Below are 17757 nucleotides of genomic sequence, written 5' to 3' on the forward strand. Positions count from 1 at the left end.
GTCTATGCTATAATAAAGTTTCTTTGTAATAAAATACCTTTAGTGTTTGGAAAAAAAATCATTTCATAAATTCATAAAAATCATCAAAATACTACAAAATTTCTGTAAATAAAATACTAATACAATGCATTATTTTGTTTACAAAATATTACAAATAACGCGACTCAAACAATTTCCCATAAACATTCCTTTCTTAAATAAAAATATTATAAATAACGCTACTTATCAATTTCCTGTAAACAATATTTTGAAAAAATTATAACGTGACACGACACAATGCACATCTTTTGCCATTCGTTTTTAAACTTTAATACGGAGTTATCATTTCCTTAGTTATACTGTTTGATATAAGAATTTCATTTGTTATAATGTTATATTCTTTTCACATTAGAAAAAAAATGAGTATTAACACAAGTAACAAAGTAACTGAAAGAGAATCACTTTACATGAGACTTTTGTACCAAGAGCAAAAACTTTCAATACCGCGAATCAGAAAACAATTTCTTAAGTATAGCCGCGCTACAATATATCGCCATGTTAATCGCTCGTTGGAGGACAAAGCTGACAAGCGCCATGAAAATAAAGGAAGACCGTCCAAAGTTACTGGCCATGATAGACGTCAGATTCTCCGGAAGGTGCCCCAGCTTCGACGAGATATTGGAACATTCACTGTGAAGCGACTACAAGAGGAAGCCGGAGTTATGCATATGTCGCCTGATACTGTTAGAAGAGTCCTGAACAAAGCCGGTTATAAGTATTTACAGTCGCGGAAACAAGGCTTAATGACAGCCAAGGACTTGCGCAAACGCCTCAAGTTTGCTCGTCAGAACATGCGCAAAAGCAAAGAATTTTGGAGGGAAGAGATAGGCATGTTTATCGATGGTTGTTTTTAAAACAAATCCACATGACCAAGCCCGTGCACCCGGGGCAAGAAACTGGAGAAAATGGTCTGAGGGCCTTGATATTGACTGCACAACCAAAGGAATGAAGTCGGGTAACGGAGGAAAGTCAGCCGCCTTTATGGTTGGCATATAGCACAACTCAGGTCTCGTATTATGTGAACAATACGAGGGAAAGCTCAACGGGGCTAAGCTCTCACGGGTGATACAGAGAAAATTCCCAGAAGCATTATCGCGCTGTTCTAATAAATCGAACCTTATATTACAGGACAATTGTCCTGTGCAGACCTCAAAGGAAAAGCCTTCGCTCATATCGGTTCAGAGTTATTTCCAATACCTGCACGGTCACCTGATGTAAACGTTATTGAAAATTGCTTTAAGATCTTGGCGACAAATTTAAAAGAGGAAGCACTTGCGAAAAGGATTGTAAAATAAACTTTTGAAGAATTTAGTACACGAGTAAAGAACGCCATAATGAACTTGAGCCCGAACTATATAAACAAAACTATTGAATCACTAAACAAGCGGATGATGGAAATTGTGAGAAGAAAAGGTCAGAGAATACGTTATTAGTTTTCTTTTTACTTGTCGTTTAGTGCTGTCAAAAATGCTTTCCTGCTGCGTTGAGGCTTTCAAGCTGCGCTGAGGTTTCCCTGCGCAGAAGTCAGGGAGATCTCTCTGACCCTGTACTCGTTGCTCCTCACCCAAAGCAAGGAGTTCATCTGGGCTATTCATCCCACGGTCACAAATAAGAACCTGGACATCTAAAGGGCGCAATGCATTCCAGCGACTATTTCTATGACAGGTTCTTTTGGCCGGTGGATCAGCTGAAGTTGATTTGGATGAACAAGGAACTTGTCCATCTCCTTCCCGCCTTTTCTTTCGATGCGCAGCTATGGCCTTTTTGGTTTGGGAAGGGCGTACGGGTTTCTTCGTTACATAGTCATAGGCGTCCCAGTAATCATCATGACCGTCGCTAAAATGGAGTACAATTCCATCGTGCTCCATCAATTGGTTCTTCACACTAAGCCACCTTTTCTTTGCAGAAAGTTTAAGAACCAGATGATAGTGGAGTCCAATTTCTTTGTGGGGTTCACGGCAACAAGCCCACTACATCATCATAAATATTTGTACCAAAAGTATGCTAAATTGTCTAAGACCTTTTTCCAGAATTCAGGGTCAAAATTAATTCTTTCAAGATGATAGCCATGCTTTGTGTATACAAAAATATCACAAAATGAAGCATTGGTAATAGCTATTTGGCCTTGAATTTGATAATAGTATGTATGGTTGGTTTTCAGATTACCATTGTTTTTATCATCAAGATAGTCGAGGTTTTTAGATGATGGAATTTGATCAGCTACACTGAAGGGACATTTGATTTATCCTACACCTTTTTCATCACAACAGCTGCAAGTGATCTCAAAATCTGGGCTAGCACCAATTAATGGAAAGTCTTTCAGTATTGCTAGGCCTACATGTTTTACTGTTACGTTTTTGTGTTTTCTAGTTTTTTTCATTATGGAAGTGTAACCACGAAGTGCATGGGGCTCAACTGTTTTTCCATGCCTCACTGGATCTGGATGTGAAAAATCCTTCTTATCTTTCCCAGTAAAAGTTTTTATCAAAGCGGATGGGTCAGCATCTGGGTTCCTCTTTAATGTGTTAACTCTCGTATAAACCTTTTGAAAACACGATGCAGTAATTCTTCCCTCTCTATGATGTCCCCAGAACGATGTCTTTATCACTAAGCTCACCCAAATGTTCATTAGATAAAGTTGTGGAAAATTCGAGATATTCCGATTTTTCTTTAGCAACGTCTCTTTTTGTTGTGCTCGTGTATCGAGCCGTATAAAATATCATGTCGGATGCCATCTCAGGGTCAATATCAATCTTTAATCCTTTAGGTATGTTGTAAGCCCTGGGTAGACTGGTTTGAGAGGGTATGGTCATGCCAGTAATGACAGCATTATCAATTCGAAATGAAATTCCAGCTACATGATTACACGTTCCTGACAACCCAGCTGTGTGAATCTCACCACCAGGGCTGTCCTGGAAATCCTTATTCACACAAACCCAGACTGCATAAGCTTTGCTAGATGTCCTGTGTGATGGTATAACTCGACCTCTCAAAATATAGTATTTCGATTTAGGACTAATGGGGTTGTAGAATATTTCACGTACAAATTGACACTCAAAATAAGAATAAAAAAGAATTACAGTCCATGGCCCGGGAAGAAAAGCCCCATATAATTGCAATCTGCGAAGCTAAGACAAAAGCAGGTGCCTTGAAGGAGCTACATGAATATGAATTCGATGACTACAAAATCGCTAGCCAAGTTAACCTAGATACAGATCAAGGGCGTGGCATTGTCATATTTGTCCATATATCCATTAAACACTTGGTAATCGATGTCAAGCCTCCAGTGACTTTCAATGAAGTTTGCATGATTGAAGTACAACTATCAGGAAAAGATTTGCTCGCTGTTGCATGCATTTATCGAAGCCCAACTAGATCTACGTCCTCCAACGAAAACAACAACAACCTAAACTTATTGATCAAGTCCATTGCATTAAACAAGAAATATTCGCACAAATGTTTGTTAGGTGATTTCAACTTTCCAACAATCAATTGGGAAAACTGGACCACCCCGCATCTGGAGGATAGCAAAGAAGAGAAATTCTTAAATGCTTTGAGAGACGCATATCTCCATCAACATGTTAATGAACCAACTCGATGTAGAGGAACTGATGACCCATCCCTCATCGACTTGATCTTAACAGGCGAAGAAAACCAAATTAGGAATCTCGACTACCTAAGACCACTAGGAAAAAGTGACCATAGTTCGTTGGCTTTCAATTTCGTTTGCTACGCATACTCCAAACCTACGCAAACAAGGTTCATCTATGCTTCGGCCAATTTCAAATTAATGAAAAATGACCCGACGTTGAGGGAATGGAAAGAAGGTTTCAAAAATTCATCCGTGAATAAATCAGTGGAAGATCTTTGGGAATCGTTCAAGAAAGTTGTCATTGATCTCAGAAATCGATTTGTCCCTTTGAAAGAAGTTGGAAACGATTTTTGGAGGAAAAAAGGTAAAGTTCCAATTGATAAGAATCTTCAAGATGAAATCAAGTTAAAGAAAACGCTCCATAGAAGGTGGTTAAGATCTGCACCTCTCGACAGAGATCGTCATCGTGCCAATTACACTATTGTAAGAAACAGAGTTAATCGTTTGATGTCAAAGGCCCACAGGACTTATGAAAAAAGCATTTGTGATAAATCCAAGGAAAAGCCAAAGATATTTTGGTCTCATGTAAGATCTAAACTTAAGTCATCAAGCGGAGTCTCACCACTACTTGAAAACCCTGATGACAAATCATCGATTAAACACGACGATCTCGACAAGGCTAACATCCTACAAAAACAGTTTTGCAGCGTCTTTACCAATGAGCCCCCAGGAACGATTCCCGAATTTCCTACACGAACGGAGATTCAAGTTGAGAACATCATCATAACAGAAGATATGATGAGAAAACAGATAAAATTGCTGGACGTGAGTAAATCCTTCGGTCCGGATGATGTACACCCGAAAATGTTAGTTGAACTGATCGACCATCTAGCCGAACCCCTGTCTATCATCATGAATAAGACCTTGTCTGAGGGAACAATACCAAAAGATTGGAAGATGGCACATGTGACTCCAATTTATAAAAACAAGGGTGCCCAAAACCTTGCGATAAATTACAGACCTGTTAGTTTGACTTCAGTAGTCTGTAAGTTAATGGAATCATTTATAAGAAAGCACATTATGAAGCATCTAACTGACGAAAAGCTTCTAACCAACAAGCAATACGGTTTCATTAGTCGCCGCTCCACCGTCACACAACTCCTAAATTATTTGGACAAGTGCTGTGAAAGTATAGCTAACGGAAGTGTTGTTGACACTATATATTTCGATTTTGCGAAAGCTTTTGATACTGTTCCCTATCGCCGTCTACTTAAAAAGCTGAAAGGATATGGAGTATCTGGAAACATCTTGAGATGGGTCTTTTCTGACTGACAGAAAACAATTGGTTAAGGTTAACAAAACTCGATCTAAGACGGACGATGTTATCAGTGGTATTCCCCAAGGAAGTGTTTTGGGACCACTTCTCTTCGTTATCTACATCAACGACCTTCCTGACAATGTGCTGTCTTCGATTCTCCTATTTGCTGACGACACGAAGATTTTCAGAGAAGTCAACTCGATTGAGGACTCATTGGCTATCCAACAAGACATACACAAACTTGAAAAGTGGTCAAATGATTGGCTATTAAGATTTCACCCAGATAAGTGCCACGTTCTCACTCTCGGTAAATATTGGAATATTGTCCACGTGCACCCTTATTCACTTAGAGGTGAACAACTTGAACATGTTTTCGTTGAAAAAGATCTCGGTGTTCTGATAGACTCTGACTTATCCTTTGAAGAACACATATCAAAACAAGTGAAAAAAGCTAATTCCATTCTAGGAGTCATCAGAAGAGGTTTCGAAGACCTTAGCCTTAAAACTTTCTTCACTCTGTACACAACCTTTGTCCGGCCTCATCTCGAGTATGCCCAATCTGTATGGTCACCAAAACTACGTAAGGACATCAACTTAATTGAGGGCGTTCAACGACGTGCCACTAGGATGGTCAGAAGGTTAAGTAATCTACCATACGAGCAGCGCCTACGAAAACTTGACTTGCCTTCTCTCGAATTCAGAAGACACTTCGGAGACATGGTTCAGATCTACAAACACTTGCACTTCTACGATAAGGACACCACAGTTGGAAAGTTTATTCGCAGGGTGCGTCCATCTCGAACTCACGATTACGAACTGATACCAAACTTTGCAGACGATGGATTTAGAGGTGTCCAGACCAAGTCATTTTACTATCGATGTGTGACAGCATGGAACAAGCTACCAAAAGAGACTGTTAACGCTACTAGCATCAAAGCGTTCAAAGAAGAACTAACCAAGGCATGGATGGAACATCCATTGCGCTACGAATCAAGATCTTTGTAATTGTAGACGATAGATCGGTTTAGAGGCCCTCATGTGCCTGGACTGTAAATCTTCATAAAAAAAAAAAAAAAAAAAAAAAATAGCGGTAAGCTTTCCCAAGCTTGTATTCTTGCTCAACGTCAGATATGAACTTTGGGCCTTTCCATTTTCCTCATCTACCCATCCTTTTTTCAAGTCGAAGGGATCAGGGATTTCAACTCCGTTTATTGTCAATTTTTTGCGGTACCTCGACCATGATTTCTTTCTCCTCTTGTTCCTTCTCTGGGATGATTGGGTCATTTTGGGATGCAGAAACGTATGCCCTAAAAAAAAATAATTCCATATTATACCCGAATGATAAAAGTTTTTAGCAACACCAGACCAGAAATACATTCTGATTGTATGCTACTTGAAGAAACAAAAAAATATGATCTGAAAACTAAAAAAGCTATGAAGCACATACCTAGCAACAAGTTCTCGAAAGGCTCCTTCAGTTTCTTTCCCTCTTAGATTTAAAAAAGTTTTTAGTGCTTTTAAATCCCACAATTTAAACTCGTCTAAAGACGCCATGACTGTCAAATCACTGCTCCTTCATCCCCTTCATGAGTTCATGGGAAATGTAAATGGAGCCAAACTTCTGTTTTCGTTTTGTAAATTATTTAACCCTATATCTTTTACATCTCGGCCAGATACTATGGAGGATATGAATAACATAAAATGCCCTATGGTCAAAAGTTTGAGCATGTATAGTTACCTCCATTAAACTTTGCATATGTCATAATCAGAAAGAATTCTTAGGAAATGTAAAAACACGGCGGAAGCTCAAGACCACAAATTTTGGAAGGTTTTCTGAAGAATCTCTGCATATTGGTAAACATTTTTGCTTAATTTCGCTAGGATTTGCTTATAACGTTTACCTACCGAACTCTACCATTTTGTTTGTTTATGTTTTTCGATTTTTTATACGCATGCGCAGGTGAAACTGTTAAGCGGTGTATTACCTATGAGGGTTGCAACACTTTTGTGCATTCTTTCTGGACAAAGATCTCCAACTCTTTCTGTTTCATCAACAACTTTCATTAATCATGCCGATATAAAGATTACCTTCCCATTAGAGTCAGTCCTGAAGCAATCCAGGCCAGATTATCACCAAGAGCCACTAGAGTTTTTGGTGTATGATAAGGATCCTAGGATTTGTCCTGTGTTCAACATTAAAATGTACATAGAAAAAACCAAGGCCATCAGGGGTGAAGAAAAGGGATTTTTCCTTAGTTATGTTCCACCCCACAAAGCAGTTTCTTCAAAAACGACTGCAAGGTGGGTTTCTTCTTTCTTCGTGGGGTGGATCCAAATTATGGAGCACACTCAACAAGGGCAGCATCCACGTCAAAGGCTTCAAAGTTGGGCATGTCTCTGGCGGATATTTGTAGAGCTGATGGATGGACCTCGGCATCGGTATTCAGATGATACTACAAAAAACCCATCACCATTAACAAGAACCTTGGTTCACAACTGCTGGATGCCCACAAAACCTGTACATAGTTTTTACATGTTATGTAGTACATATTTTTGAAAAAGTTACTACACGGCGATCTTTGGGGTTTGCGGGGATAACTAAAGTTCCGTATTTCGAGTTAGAGAGGCTAACTCCAAAGTACCGGTATTTGTTATTTTTTGAGAGAAAAATACACGGAAGCACTCTAATTTATGCCATTTTTGAATTTATGCTAATAAATCTGTTAAATATGCAAGAAAGAGCACAAATTATAGCCCTATAGGCTTGACAATTCAAACTTTTTTTAGAGGGATCTCACCCGGCATGAGGAAGGGATCGAGGAATCTCTGATCTGTTTTGATCTGCCGATAAAATATTCAAGATGGTAGATTTTTGCGTGATTTATTTTAAGCGGTGGAAGGGAAGCAAGGATTGTTTTGGTCCCTTAGATGAAAATGCTGGAAATGGTGGAAGTAGTTGTTTTCAGGATTTTCATAGTTGATAATTTAAATTTGCTTTCATACTTCTTAGAGAAATGGAAAAGTTTCCAGTCAATGAAAAATTAAAAGTATTTTGGCTTGCTTGTGTTGCTAAAGGCAGAAAAGTTCAAGTTGAAGGATGGCAGTTCAAAAATGGTATTTTTACAGACGGATACAAATCCACAAGAAAAGTTAAAGGAGAAAACAACTATTACAAAGTTACTTGTTCTTTAAGTAAAAGTTTTCTTGGACTACCTATTTTCAATGTAGCATCTCAGAAAGTCAATGTAGATAAAGGAATAATCAGTATTGTGGAGGAGCCCGTGAATGTTATTTTGGGTAGAAATGTAACATCATTAAAAATAACTACTGCTTCAAATGCTATTTTAAATGTATTAAAGGTTAAGACCACGAAAAGGTGGCCAGGTGCTAAATTTTTTGGCTTGGATCGTAAGGAGGTGCAAAATTTACTTTCTTTATCCTCAGCAAGTGAAATAGTAACAACAACAACTTATCTGGTAAAATTATCAGTACCCCACAGATGGGTAAAAATGAAACATTGAATTCTAATCTTGATTGTCAAGAATCTTGTACGTGGATTGGTGTAAGTTGTTTTGGGAAACGCGTCACAGGCGAATTCGCAAGATTGTATGAGAAAACCTACAAAGGTATCACATTCTATTTACAAAACGGCTTTACCTCAAGTCGTGGTGTCAAGGTTCAAATGGAGAAACTGTATTGATTTGTTGTAAAATCATTGCTTCTGGGCCAACTCCTTGTTTTATTACGGAGACAAATGATAATCGGGTAGAATCTGAAAGTATTTCTGTATCTGTATCTCGGATGTAGACCCATATCAATGCTGTTTCCAAAAAGAACTGGTCGGGTTTTGAATTTTTTGGTCTGCACAGAGCTGATATTTTGAAAGTTTTGGGGAAGGTGAAAGTAAAAGTTGACGAAGTTCCCCTCAAAGAAATTCAAAACATTAGGTCTAGAAATGCTGGGCCCACAAGTGAATTGAAGAGTAAAAGGTCCATGGATAAAAGAAATGAGAAGATAGATGAAATTGTTGATTATGCTAGTTTTGGTGATCTCAAACGTAAGTTTTTATCAATTTGTCCTCCTCCAGTGTTTATCTTTTTGTCTGATTCTGCCACGAGTAATAGACATTAATGTTATAGAATACAATGTCAGGTTAAGTAATTGAAAAAACATAACAAAATACAGCGTAATTGTCTATTTGGTCTGATATCGACATCCCTCGTCTAATACCGACACCTTTTTTAGAGACCAGAATGATATAAAAACTTGAATCACTGATTGAAAAATTATCATACCCCTCTGAGCACTAAGCAAAGAAAAACAGTTTTGCTCTTTCTATCAATTCCAGCTGATTTTGTGTAACTTCTAAACTATATATATAAACTTCTATAAGCTTCATAAAGCGATATGCGAACCACAAGAAATCGTTCAACCACGCCAAATACGAAAATGAAACCGAGCTCTTGAACGAATTTTGGCGGCATTCTCGTAACCAGACCAACCCTAAAGTTACATGGCGAATTGTAAGAAAGTGCAAACCGTTCAACAAAAGCAGCCTGAAATGTGACCTTTGTTTGAACGAAAAATTTGAAATCTCTTTGCGTAAAGACAATTTACTGAACTCTAGTCTGAATCGCAGACCTCTACAAAACCCCTTGTAGTATAGGTCTGCTTAATGATCTACCAACCGCTTTCCGATTCGGTTTTTTTTAATTCGATGTATTTTACAGAATCTTAGCGAGTAAATAATTTGATTGACATTGATGTGTGCGCAAAGACGACCGTTTCGAACGTTTTCAATAGAATGTTTACATTCGAAATTCGAATCCCAGACCAGAAAAACAAAACAGAAAGAAAGATAAAAAACAATTTGATACGCGCATTTTGTACAGTCTGTAGATTTATTTTTGACTTTTGCTTTTATAAGATATCTGGTCTGTAAATTTATCAAAACTTTTCCTTCAGCTCTTCGGTCGAAGCTCAAAAATACAAATATGAACAAAAAAGTGAAAGAAAACAACCAAAAACACTCCAATCTCTTCAAAAGGATTGAAGCTAAGTACATGAAAAAGTTAAACACAAAGGCCACACAGTATCGAAAAGTGGAATGCCAAAGCTGAAGAAAAGTTTTTTGTTTGTTTTAACATTTAACAAGGGAACAACAACACTCCCTTTTGTAGAATCATAAAGAAGTAATGTCAGAAATATTCAATACAACCCCCAAAATGTACTGTGTATATACATAACTAAAATACCTTGAAATAATCTGCAACATATCTGTAGAACTGACAAAACAATTATCTGGAGCCAAAGTGATCAAAGAATCCAGTGTGGTAAAAAAATATACACTCATACAAGTCCAAATTCAAGCATCAAAATGTAGTTTTATGAAGCAAAATTTTGTTGGTGCACACAGAAGATACATCAGGGCACTTAAATTCAATAAATTTAATTTCTAATCTTTTACAAAATCTCCACATTAAACAAGAAAGGAGGAAGAAAAAGAAGCAAACTTCCTTCCGCCTACTTTTTTTTCGAAATCCAAATATATTTTCCAATCTATGATTCGGTGCCTCACAGAAAATGTAAACATTACGTAATGTTATATTTGTAGACACTCGCCAGCTAAAAATGTCTTTAGCCGTATATCGGCTAAAGGCGGTAAATCTCTGGACAAAGGAAATATCGCTTATTAAGCATCCTCTATAAGGAGCACGAATCCGTTAGTGGATGCCAGCAGCCTAACTGAACTCTAGATCTGAACTTATCTCAAAATGCCGGCTCATAATCAAACACCTACTTGAAAACTTCAACGTCAAAATTGACGTAAATTTTTTTTATATGAAAACGCTGACGCTATTGAATTTTTTAAATAAACGTGGAATTTTGTTTTGATAGTTATTTCTAATCAACTGATGAATGCGTAAGCAAGAAACTTTAAGTATTGAAAAGAAATACAACGTTTCTTAATCTTTATGTAAACTTCTAAGAGATATTTTTTCTTTCAAATTCAGGCTGTCGTGTAAATGTCGTATATTTGCTCAAGAAACATCCCGAAATAATTCAGGAAAGTATCATTGATGATGACAATTTCAAAAAAAGTATTTGCAAGAACGTTATGTAAAACCCTCCTCGAAAAGTAATTCCAATCAGGGAAGCGCACCTCTTCTCATTTCACAAACCGACTTGACTCAACGGGGTTATAAAAATCTGAAGAAAGTACTTAGTAATGAACAAGTTGAGCTAGCCTAGTACGATAATGTTACAAGCTACTTAAAAAGTCTCAATGTTGGAAATCTACGTAGATCTTTTTGTAAATGCCCTGATGATGTCTGCTTTTCTGTTGGTGGGACAGTAAAGGAGAATTTAAAATTGTATCTTTCGAATGATTTCTGATACAAACAGCTAAACTTTTTAGCACCAGATGAACAAAACACATTTTTTGCAGACCTTAAAGATCTAAATTCATCCCTCTATGGACATTTACGTGTAGATCACAGGACATTGTTTTTGCGTTTGACGGGGGATAATTTTCGTGCAGCAAGCAAATGTCCAACAGAACAAATTTCTTTCTCTATTTCAAACAATAAGGACTCATTACACTCTCCATATGCTCAAATGTTATCATCTTTGTGGAGAGGTGCAGAGACTAGGATCAATGTTGAAATTCATACTGCTGAGCACTGTACTGAGGTTAAGTCTCTCCTCCTGGAAGGCAAAGACCCAAAACACGAGACAAAGGAATTCACAGAATTTCAACAAGCTCATTTTGGGAAGTACGTAATCTTTTATTTTAGTCAGATTCAAGAAAAAACTTATAACACAAGGATGTTATACCATACAAGTGATTCAAAGCTCTTTCCCCATCGAGATTAAGCATTTTTGTAAAATGACATTAAAGTACTTTATCATGTCTTTGCAAGGTCCACGCTTTATTGATTTCTTAATTACTCTTGATATAATTAATTTAAACAGCAGTCTGTTCCTAAAATGTCAAAACGTATGTAAGCAATAACAGTTTGGTTTTAAAGCAATGTTAAATGAAGACCAGATGGGTCTGTTTGTTAGGGTCAAGCTGGAGTTTTTACAAGTTCTTTGATGACCATGTTGGTCGTTAAATGTCGAGACAAACGATTTTATTACTTTTTCTAAAGAACGCATCATCCCTATTGTTTAGAAATAACCAATCATTTAAGCATCTTGTAAAAACTCTAGCTCATCCTGTTTGTTATGGGTGTGCAAGTTGTAACATAACAAGAGTGTGCAAGTTGTGTAACTCAATGGTAGATGGGTAATTATGGAGGGTACTAAATTTGCCATATTTTCTTTTCGCTAAAATTAGTTCTATGTTAATTTTTAATATTGTTACGTTTAAGTATTAATTTTTTGTATTATCGTGTCACTTCATGTATATCTAAAATTTGATTTCTGAGTGACATATCCTTATATAAAAAAGTGTGTGTAGCCCAAATTCGAAAATTAAGCACTAGATTTTAATAAATTGAAGGAGGGTCAAAATCTTACAAAATTTTAAACTACTAAAAATCTAAACCAAGTTAGATATATGCCAAACGTAAATATAAATTTACACCATGATTTCAATCATTTATCAAGGGATTGAAATTTTCACTGATATATTGTTCTTCTTCTGTTAATATGTTATCTATTTCTGGAATTTCTACATAGTTGTCTGTTTGCAGCTCAGGCTCAGGCCCATAATTATCAACTCCATAATCTTCATATATTAGTGAGGTGTCTTCCATTAGTGTCTCGGTTTCAAAAAAGCCACGTTTCCAAACTTGATTGGGGGTCAAATTTCCTTCTGTTCTCAAAGGATGGTTATTCCAGGTACTTGCAAACTCATTTAAAGGCCTATTGATTCGTGGCATGAAAATGTACTGCAAACAAAACAAATGGATCTCGTTATCCGGATCAAGATAATCATCTGCTTCCATTGATCTGAACAAATCTATAAAAAGGATAGCAACATACACTTTTACGTCAAACCATAACCTTTCAATGCGTTGGTTATGGACTGACCTACCAGTGATAAACGGCTTCTTATCAACACCAAATCTTTCTAGCACCCATCTTGCAACTGCTGTATTCTCCATGCCATGATCATTACGAATTCTTATTGGGCAACGAAACTGATGTAAACTATTCAAAAATAGATTCAGTACTGTGTCTGCACGGTTATTGGAAGAAAATTTCAAGAAAGTAATGGTTCGAGAGTATCCATCTATACAGCCATGAATAACTAACCTCCAACGCATGAGTTTGTGGAAGCCATCCATATGCCTATAAACAAAAATAAATAAATCATCGGAATATTCTTTTAAAAAAAACCCTGTTAGCCAGAAAAAATAAGATACTAATATCCAGAATTCGTTTTGGATTTTTCCAGGTTTTCAGAAAATCCTGATTTAGTTATAATCAGTTAGGGTTAGGGTTGGAGCTTCAGGGTCACAATATAGTGCCCATAAAATGTTTTCGATGTTCTCTCAATGTACTTTCTGCAACACCAAGAAGATCAGCAATTTGGCTCCATTTCTCTCTCGTCCTTGCGTACTCTGTGTGCGAAGTTCATTTGGCTCATCGAGATAAATTCTGATTCTGTTTTTTTTTTCGTACTTTCGTTTTAAATGAGATAGTATCATTTTAAATGAGATAGTATCATTTTAAATGAGATAGTATCATTTTAAATGAGATAGTATCATTTTAAATGAGATGGTATCGTTTTAAAAAGATTGTATTTAATGGCGCTTCCGCGCGCCATAGAAGAAAACTAAAACATAGGCAGAAAGACTGATCATACAGTTAAGTACATCAGAAAAGGAAAGAAAGAAGGATTTGTTTCACTTCATCGTAATAATTTACGAAATTTGACGGCGAACCTTCTGAGTAACACATGCAAGGATGTTTGTGTTGAGCCAGCTGGAGAGGAGTTTAATGAACGCTCAGCTATTATTTCAAACAATGCACGTTTAGACATTAAAGGACCGGGTTTCTGGCAAGCAGGGACAGTTCGACCTGATTGGCCAGTTTTCGGCGTATTACTTAACAGTACTTTCGCGCGCATTTTGATAATTTCGATGTGCGCGCATAATTCATGAAAAAAGCTTACCCTGCAGAAAAAAGGAAAACAAATGAAAATGAAAACATAGATTCATTTCGAAACAAAATGGCTGTTGGCTGGAAGTCTAAATACATGTGGCTGATGTTTTGATGTGGTTTTTAGTAGTTTTGAAAGTCTTTAGAGCTTGTGAAAGAGTTTTTATGGTAAGTTGATCATGTGTGTTTGCCTGGGTTTCCAAAGTTCAGCAAGTCTGTCAACAAGGGTTCACACACAGACTGTTTATAACATTCTGTATCAGACTAATCTACATGCAGCAAGCTCTATAATTTTAGAACTTTGTGAGGTGAGGTATTTTTTGTTTTTTCTAAGATTATGAGCTTGGATTCCCCGGCTAGGTCGCAGAAAGAACTGTTAGATTCTCTAGACAAGGGTAACCCCATTGTCAGTGAAACAAAACACTTTTCCCGTAATTCGTAAAACTAATGCGCGCGCATTATTTTGATGCTCTCCACTTCAAAGAAGCCAGATCGAAGCCTTAACAAAGGGTTCTTACCAATCAGAGATAGTTTTGTCAGAAGAGGTGAAATTGGAATTCGAGTGGTGGATGGAGAATCTGAAGCTTTCAAATTGGAAATCTCTGCTAAGGAAACACCCCGATTGGTCATGTCGACGGATGCATCGAAAAAAGGCTGGGGGCAGATTGTCAGTGCCAACGTACAGGGGACCTTGGTCATGGAGAGAGTGAGGTCTTCATATCAACATTCTGGAATTGAAGGCAGCTTTGTTGGCAATTAAAACATTTACAAGACCACCCTCAAAGGTTTAATGTATTCATCTTCAAATGGACAACACAATAGCTCTAGCCTACATCGTAAAGATGGGGGGGGGTACCCAGAACGAGGTTTTGCTAGAACTAAGTCAAGAGATTTGGAATTATCTGCTATCCAGGGCGATCACAATTACTGTGGAATACTTACCAAGAAAGTTGGACAAGACAGCAGATTGGGAGTCGAGGAATGTCAGGGACTCCAGCGAGTGGAAACTCAATCCAGGGGTTTTCAGAAATATCACTCAGATTCTAGGGTATCCAGAAGTAGATCTCTTTGCATCTCGAGTGTCACATGAACTTCCATTGTACGTGTCGTGGATACCAGACCCCTTTTGTCTCAGGGTGGATGCTTTTCAAATGTCCTGGGAGGGTCATCTAAAGTATGCGTTTCCCCCCTTTTGTCTGATCGGCCAAGTGCTAAACAAGGTAGCACAGGAAGAAGCAGAGATGATTCTGATAGCTCCAGTATGGCAAGGACATGCTTGGTATCAAATAACTTCTCCAAATGTGTATCCAAAAACCGCTACTGATTCGAACTTGTCACCCTCTGACACAAGAAGGGACCCTAAATCTAGCGGCTTGGCGGATTTCAGGCAAGCATTGGAAACAGAGGGAATTTATAGTAAGGAAGCCAACCTTATTTCAAATGCCAGAAGATCAAGTTCAATCTCTCATTTCGAATCGGCCTGGGGTAATTGGTCTAGCTGGGCTCGTCCACAAGAGGTTGATCCAGTTTCATGCTCTATAGGTTCCATTCTAGACTTTCTCGCTGAATTGTTTGAAAAATGCTTACAATATAACACGATATGTACCTACAGATCAGCTATTTCAGCTTATCATAATCCATTTGAAGGTAAACCGATTGGTCAGAATTCTAGGATCAGTGCTTTGACTACAGGAATTTTCAACCTTAGACCGCCATTACCCCGTTACTCATTTGTATGGGATATATCTGACGTCTTGGCCTTTATCCGTAAACTACCTACTGCTGACTCAATCTCTAATAAGGATAGTCTGATTTTAGCCTATTTTTACCTTATCTTTGGGTTTCAGAAGTAGAAACGAGCAGATTAGGTCCCCCCAATAAAATCAAAATCTAGACAATTTTCCAACCTGTTTATTTGGCACCTAAGAGTAAACAAATTAAAGACCAGTTTTTTTAAGGGGAAAAAAGCCGAGGGAAATGTTATAAACCAGCAACATAAGACAGCAAAAAGAAATGTCAGGACTGTTGACGGTATAAACAATAAAATACCACAGAAAATGGCCATAAACAACGATCTAAATAATAATCTAAACATAAAAACCATAATTGTCTAGACATTTTTGTCAATGGAGCAAAAATACCACTTGTTACGTTGACCAAAACAGCAAACTTCTCACACAAGAAAATGCAGTCAAGCGTCTGTGTACATCACAGTTCAAAACAGTTATATTTTTTGATTGCTCAAAGTTCAAGAAAATTACATTACTTTTTATCGAAATCTTTTTAGAGAAATCAAAATGGTCTTAAAGGATTAAACCGAAGAGGAGGCTGTGGAGTAATCCCTTGTAAATACAAACTGTTCTGCTATGACTCTACATATGAAAGGGTTAAAAATAAATTGCCAGAACTTATATTGAAAACAAATCAGCATGGTGGAAGTGAAACGATTAGATATGAGTGAAATGTAAAATGGTAGATATTTGTTTATGTGGCATTTTATTATCTTCATGACTCTTTATCCTTACTTTGTTTATTCACTATAATTTTGTATTATTGCGTTGTTTATAAAAAAAGAGTGCTATGATTCGTGATTTTGTCATTCTATTTCCCTTCTATTTTCATGATCATTCTTTTCTTTATTCATTTAAAAGATTGTTGGTCAGTAATTACTTGCTTTTTTTTCCTCGCAGATTTAAAAAATTGAAAACCAATATTGGTATGAATAACAATGACAAAGGTGACAAAAAAGCTGAATATACAAGGCAAAGCGGTCGGTTAAACCCAAAGCAAAATCGGGCCGCTTCAAGGTAAATTGCGGCTCGCTGATCCACGACTCGGCGAATGACGAGGCCGAGTCGCCAAAAATTGACTTGAATAAAAAAAAGAAAGTATCAATTGATGTATACAACGACTTGCTCAAAAAACTTATACTTGACAATTCAACCTCAACTATTTGTCAAGAATGTGTGAATCGGGCTTCAATAGTAACTAATGAAACAAATGACACTGAACTTGAGGGAGAACAATCTAATAGTGATTCCGACGACAGCCTTCTTATTTTTGAACAAGGTTCGAAAAAAAACATTGGTGGTATTAAAGACTTGATAGAACACAACGTCACTAAATGGCTGTCCGAACGACCGCCTGAGCTCATCAATCTTGTTTTTAATATCTGTGATATTGACATCAATGAAGCTAATGACAAAAAGGTTAATATTATTGAAAAGATCGTTTAGCTCATTTACTTTTGTCGCAATCCAAAATTAGTATTGACTAATCATTTCCTGGAAAGTTTGATGTCTTATCAGCTAACAAACTGCAATACGTTTGCCAATTTCATGGCAAGTCGAATGCCCCACCGTACTCATTTATTCAAAATTGGCTTGACGACCAATGCATTGAAAAGATTCCATTCCCAGATTGGTTGGCAAAAGCAACTTTCGACAACAATCAAAAAGTCGGCAAGACCTACCTCATTAAAGGTGACAATACCATACCAACAATCGTTATGACAAGTCATTTGAAGAGTCTTCGATCCCAAAAGAAAATTACAAAGTGACGAAAAAAAGAAACCAGATGAATGGATGTTTGAAGATATTGATAAAGATAAGCGAAGAACTTATAGCGAAACTTACGGAACAAAGTGAGAAATTTCGTGAATTACGTGGTGGTTTTTTGGGAAATATAATTGCTC

At 37.1% G+C, this 17757-nt stretch overlaps 1 protein-coding gene across 1 annotated transcript; it reads left to right on the top strand.

Moving 5' to 3' along the window:
- The first annotated feature begins 3124 nt into the window (after nucleotides 1-3124).
- Nucleotides 3125-5954, top strand: LOC136804745 (uncharacterized). Its single transcript, XM_067061349.1, has 2 exons — nucleotides 3125-4497; nucleotides 4967-5954. The coding sequence occupies exons 1-2, from the start codon at nucleotides 3125-3127 to the stop codon at nucleotides 5952-5954; spliced, it is 2361 nt and encodes a 786-aa protein (XP_066917450.1).
- Nucleotides 5955-17757: the final 11803 nt, after the last annotated feature.

This window comes from Clytia hemisphaerica, unplaced genomic scaffold, assembly GCF_902728285.1.
Source record: "Clytia hemisphaerica strain Z4C2 unplaced genomic scaffold, Clytia hemisphaerica genome assembly, whole genome shotgun sequence".
NCBI lineage: Eukaryota > Metazoa > Cnidaria > Hydrozoa > Leptothecata > Clytiidae > Clytia > Clytia hemisphaerica.

Coding starts and splice junctions, on each gene's coding strand:
- LOC136804745 (XM_067061349.1), top strand. CDS start 3,125: ATGGCCCGGGAAGAAAAGCCCCATATAATTGCAATCTGCGAAGCTAAG. Junction 4,498..4,966: donor GATGATGTACACCCGAAAAT/GTTAGTTGAACT, acceptor TCTGACTGACAG/AAAACAATTGGTTAAGGTTA.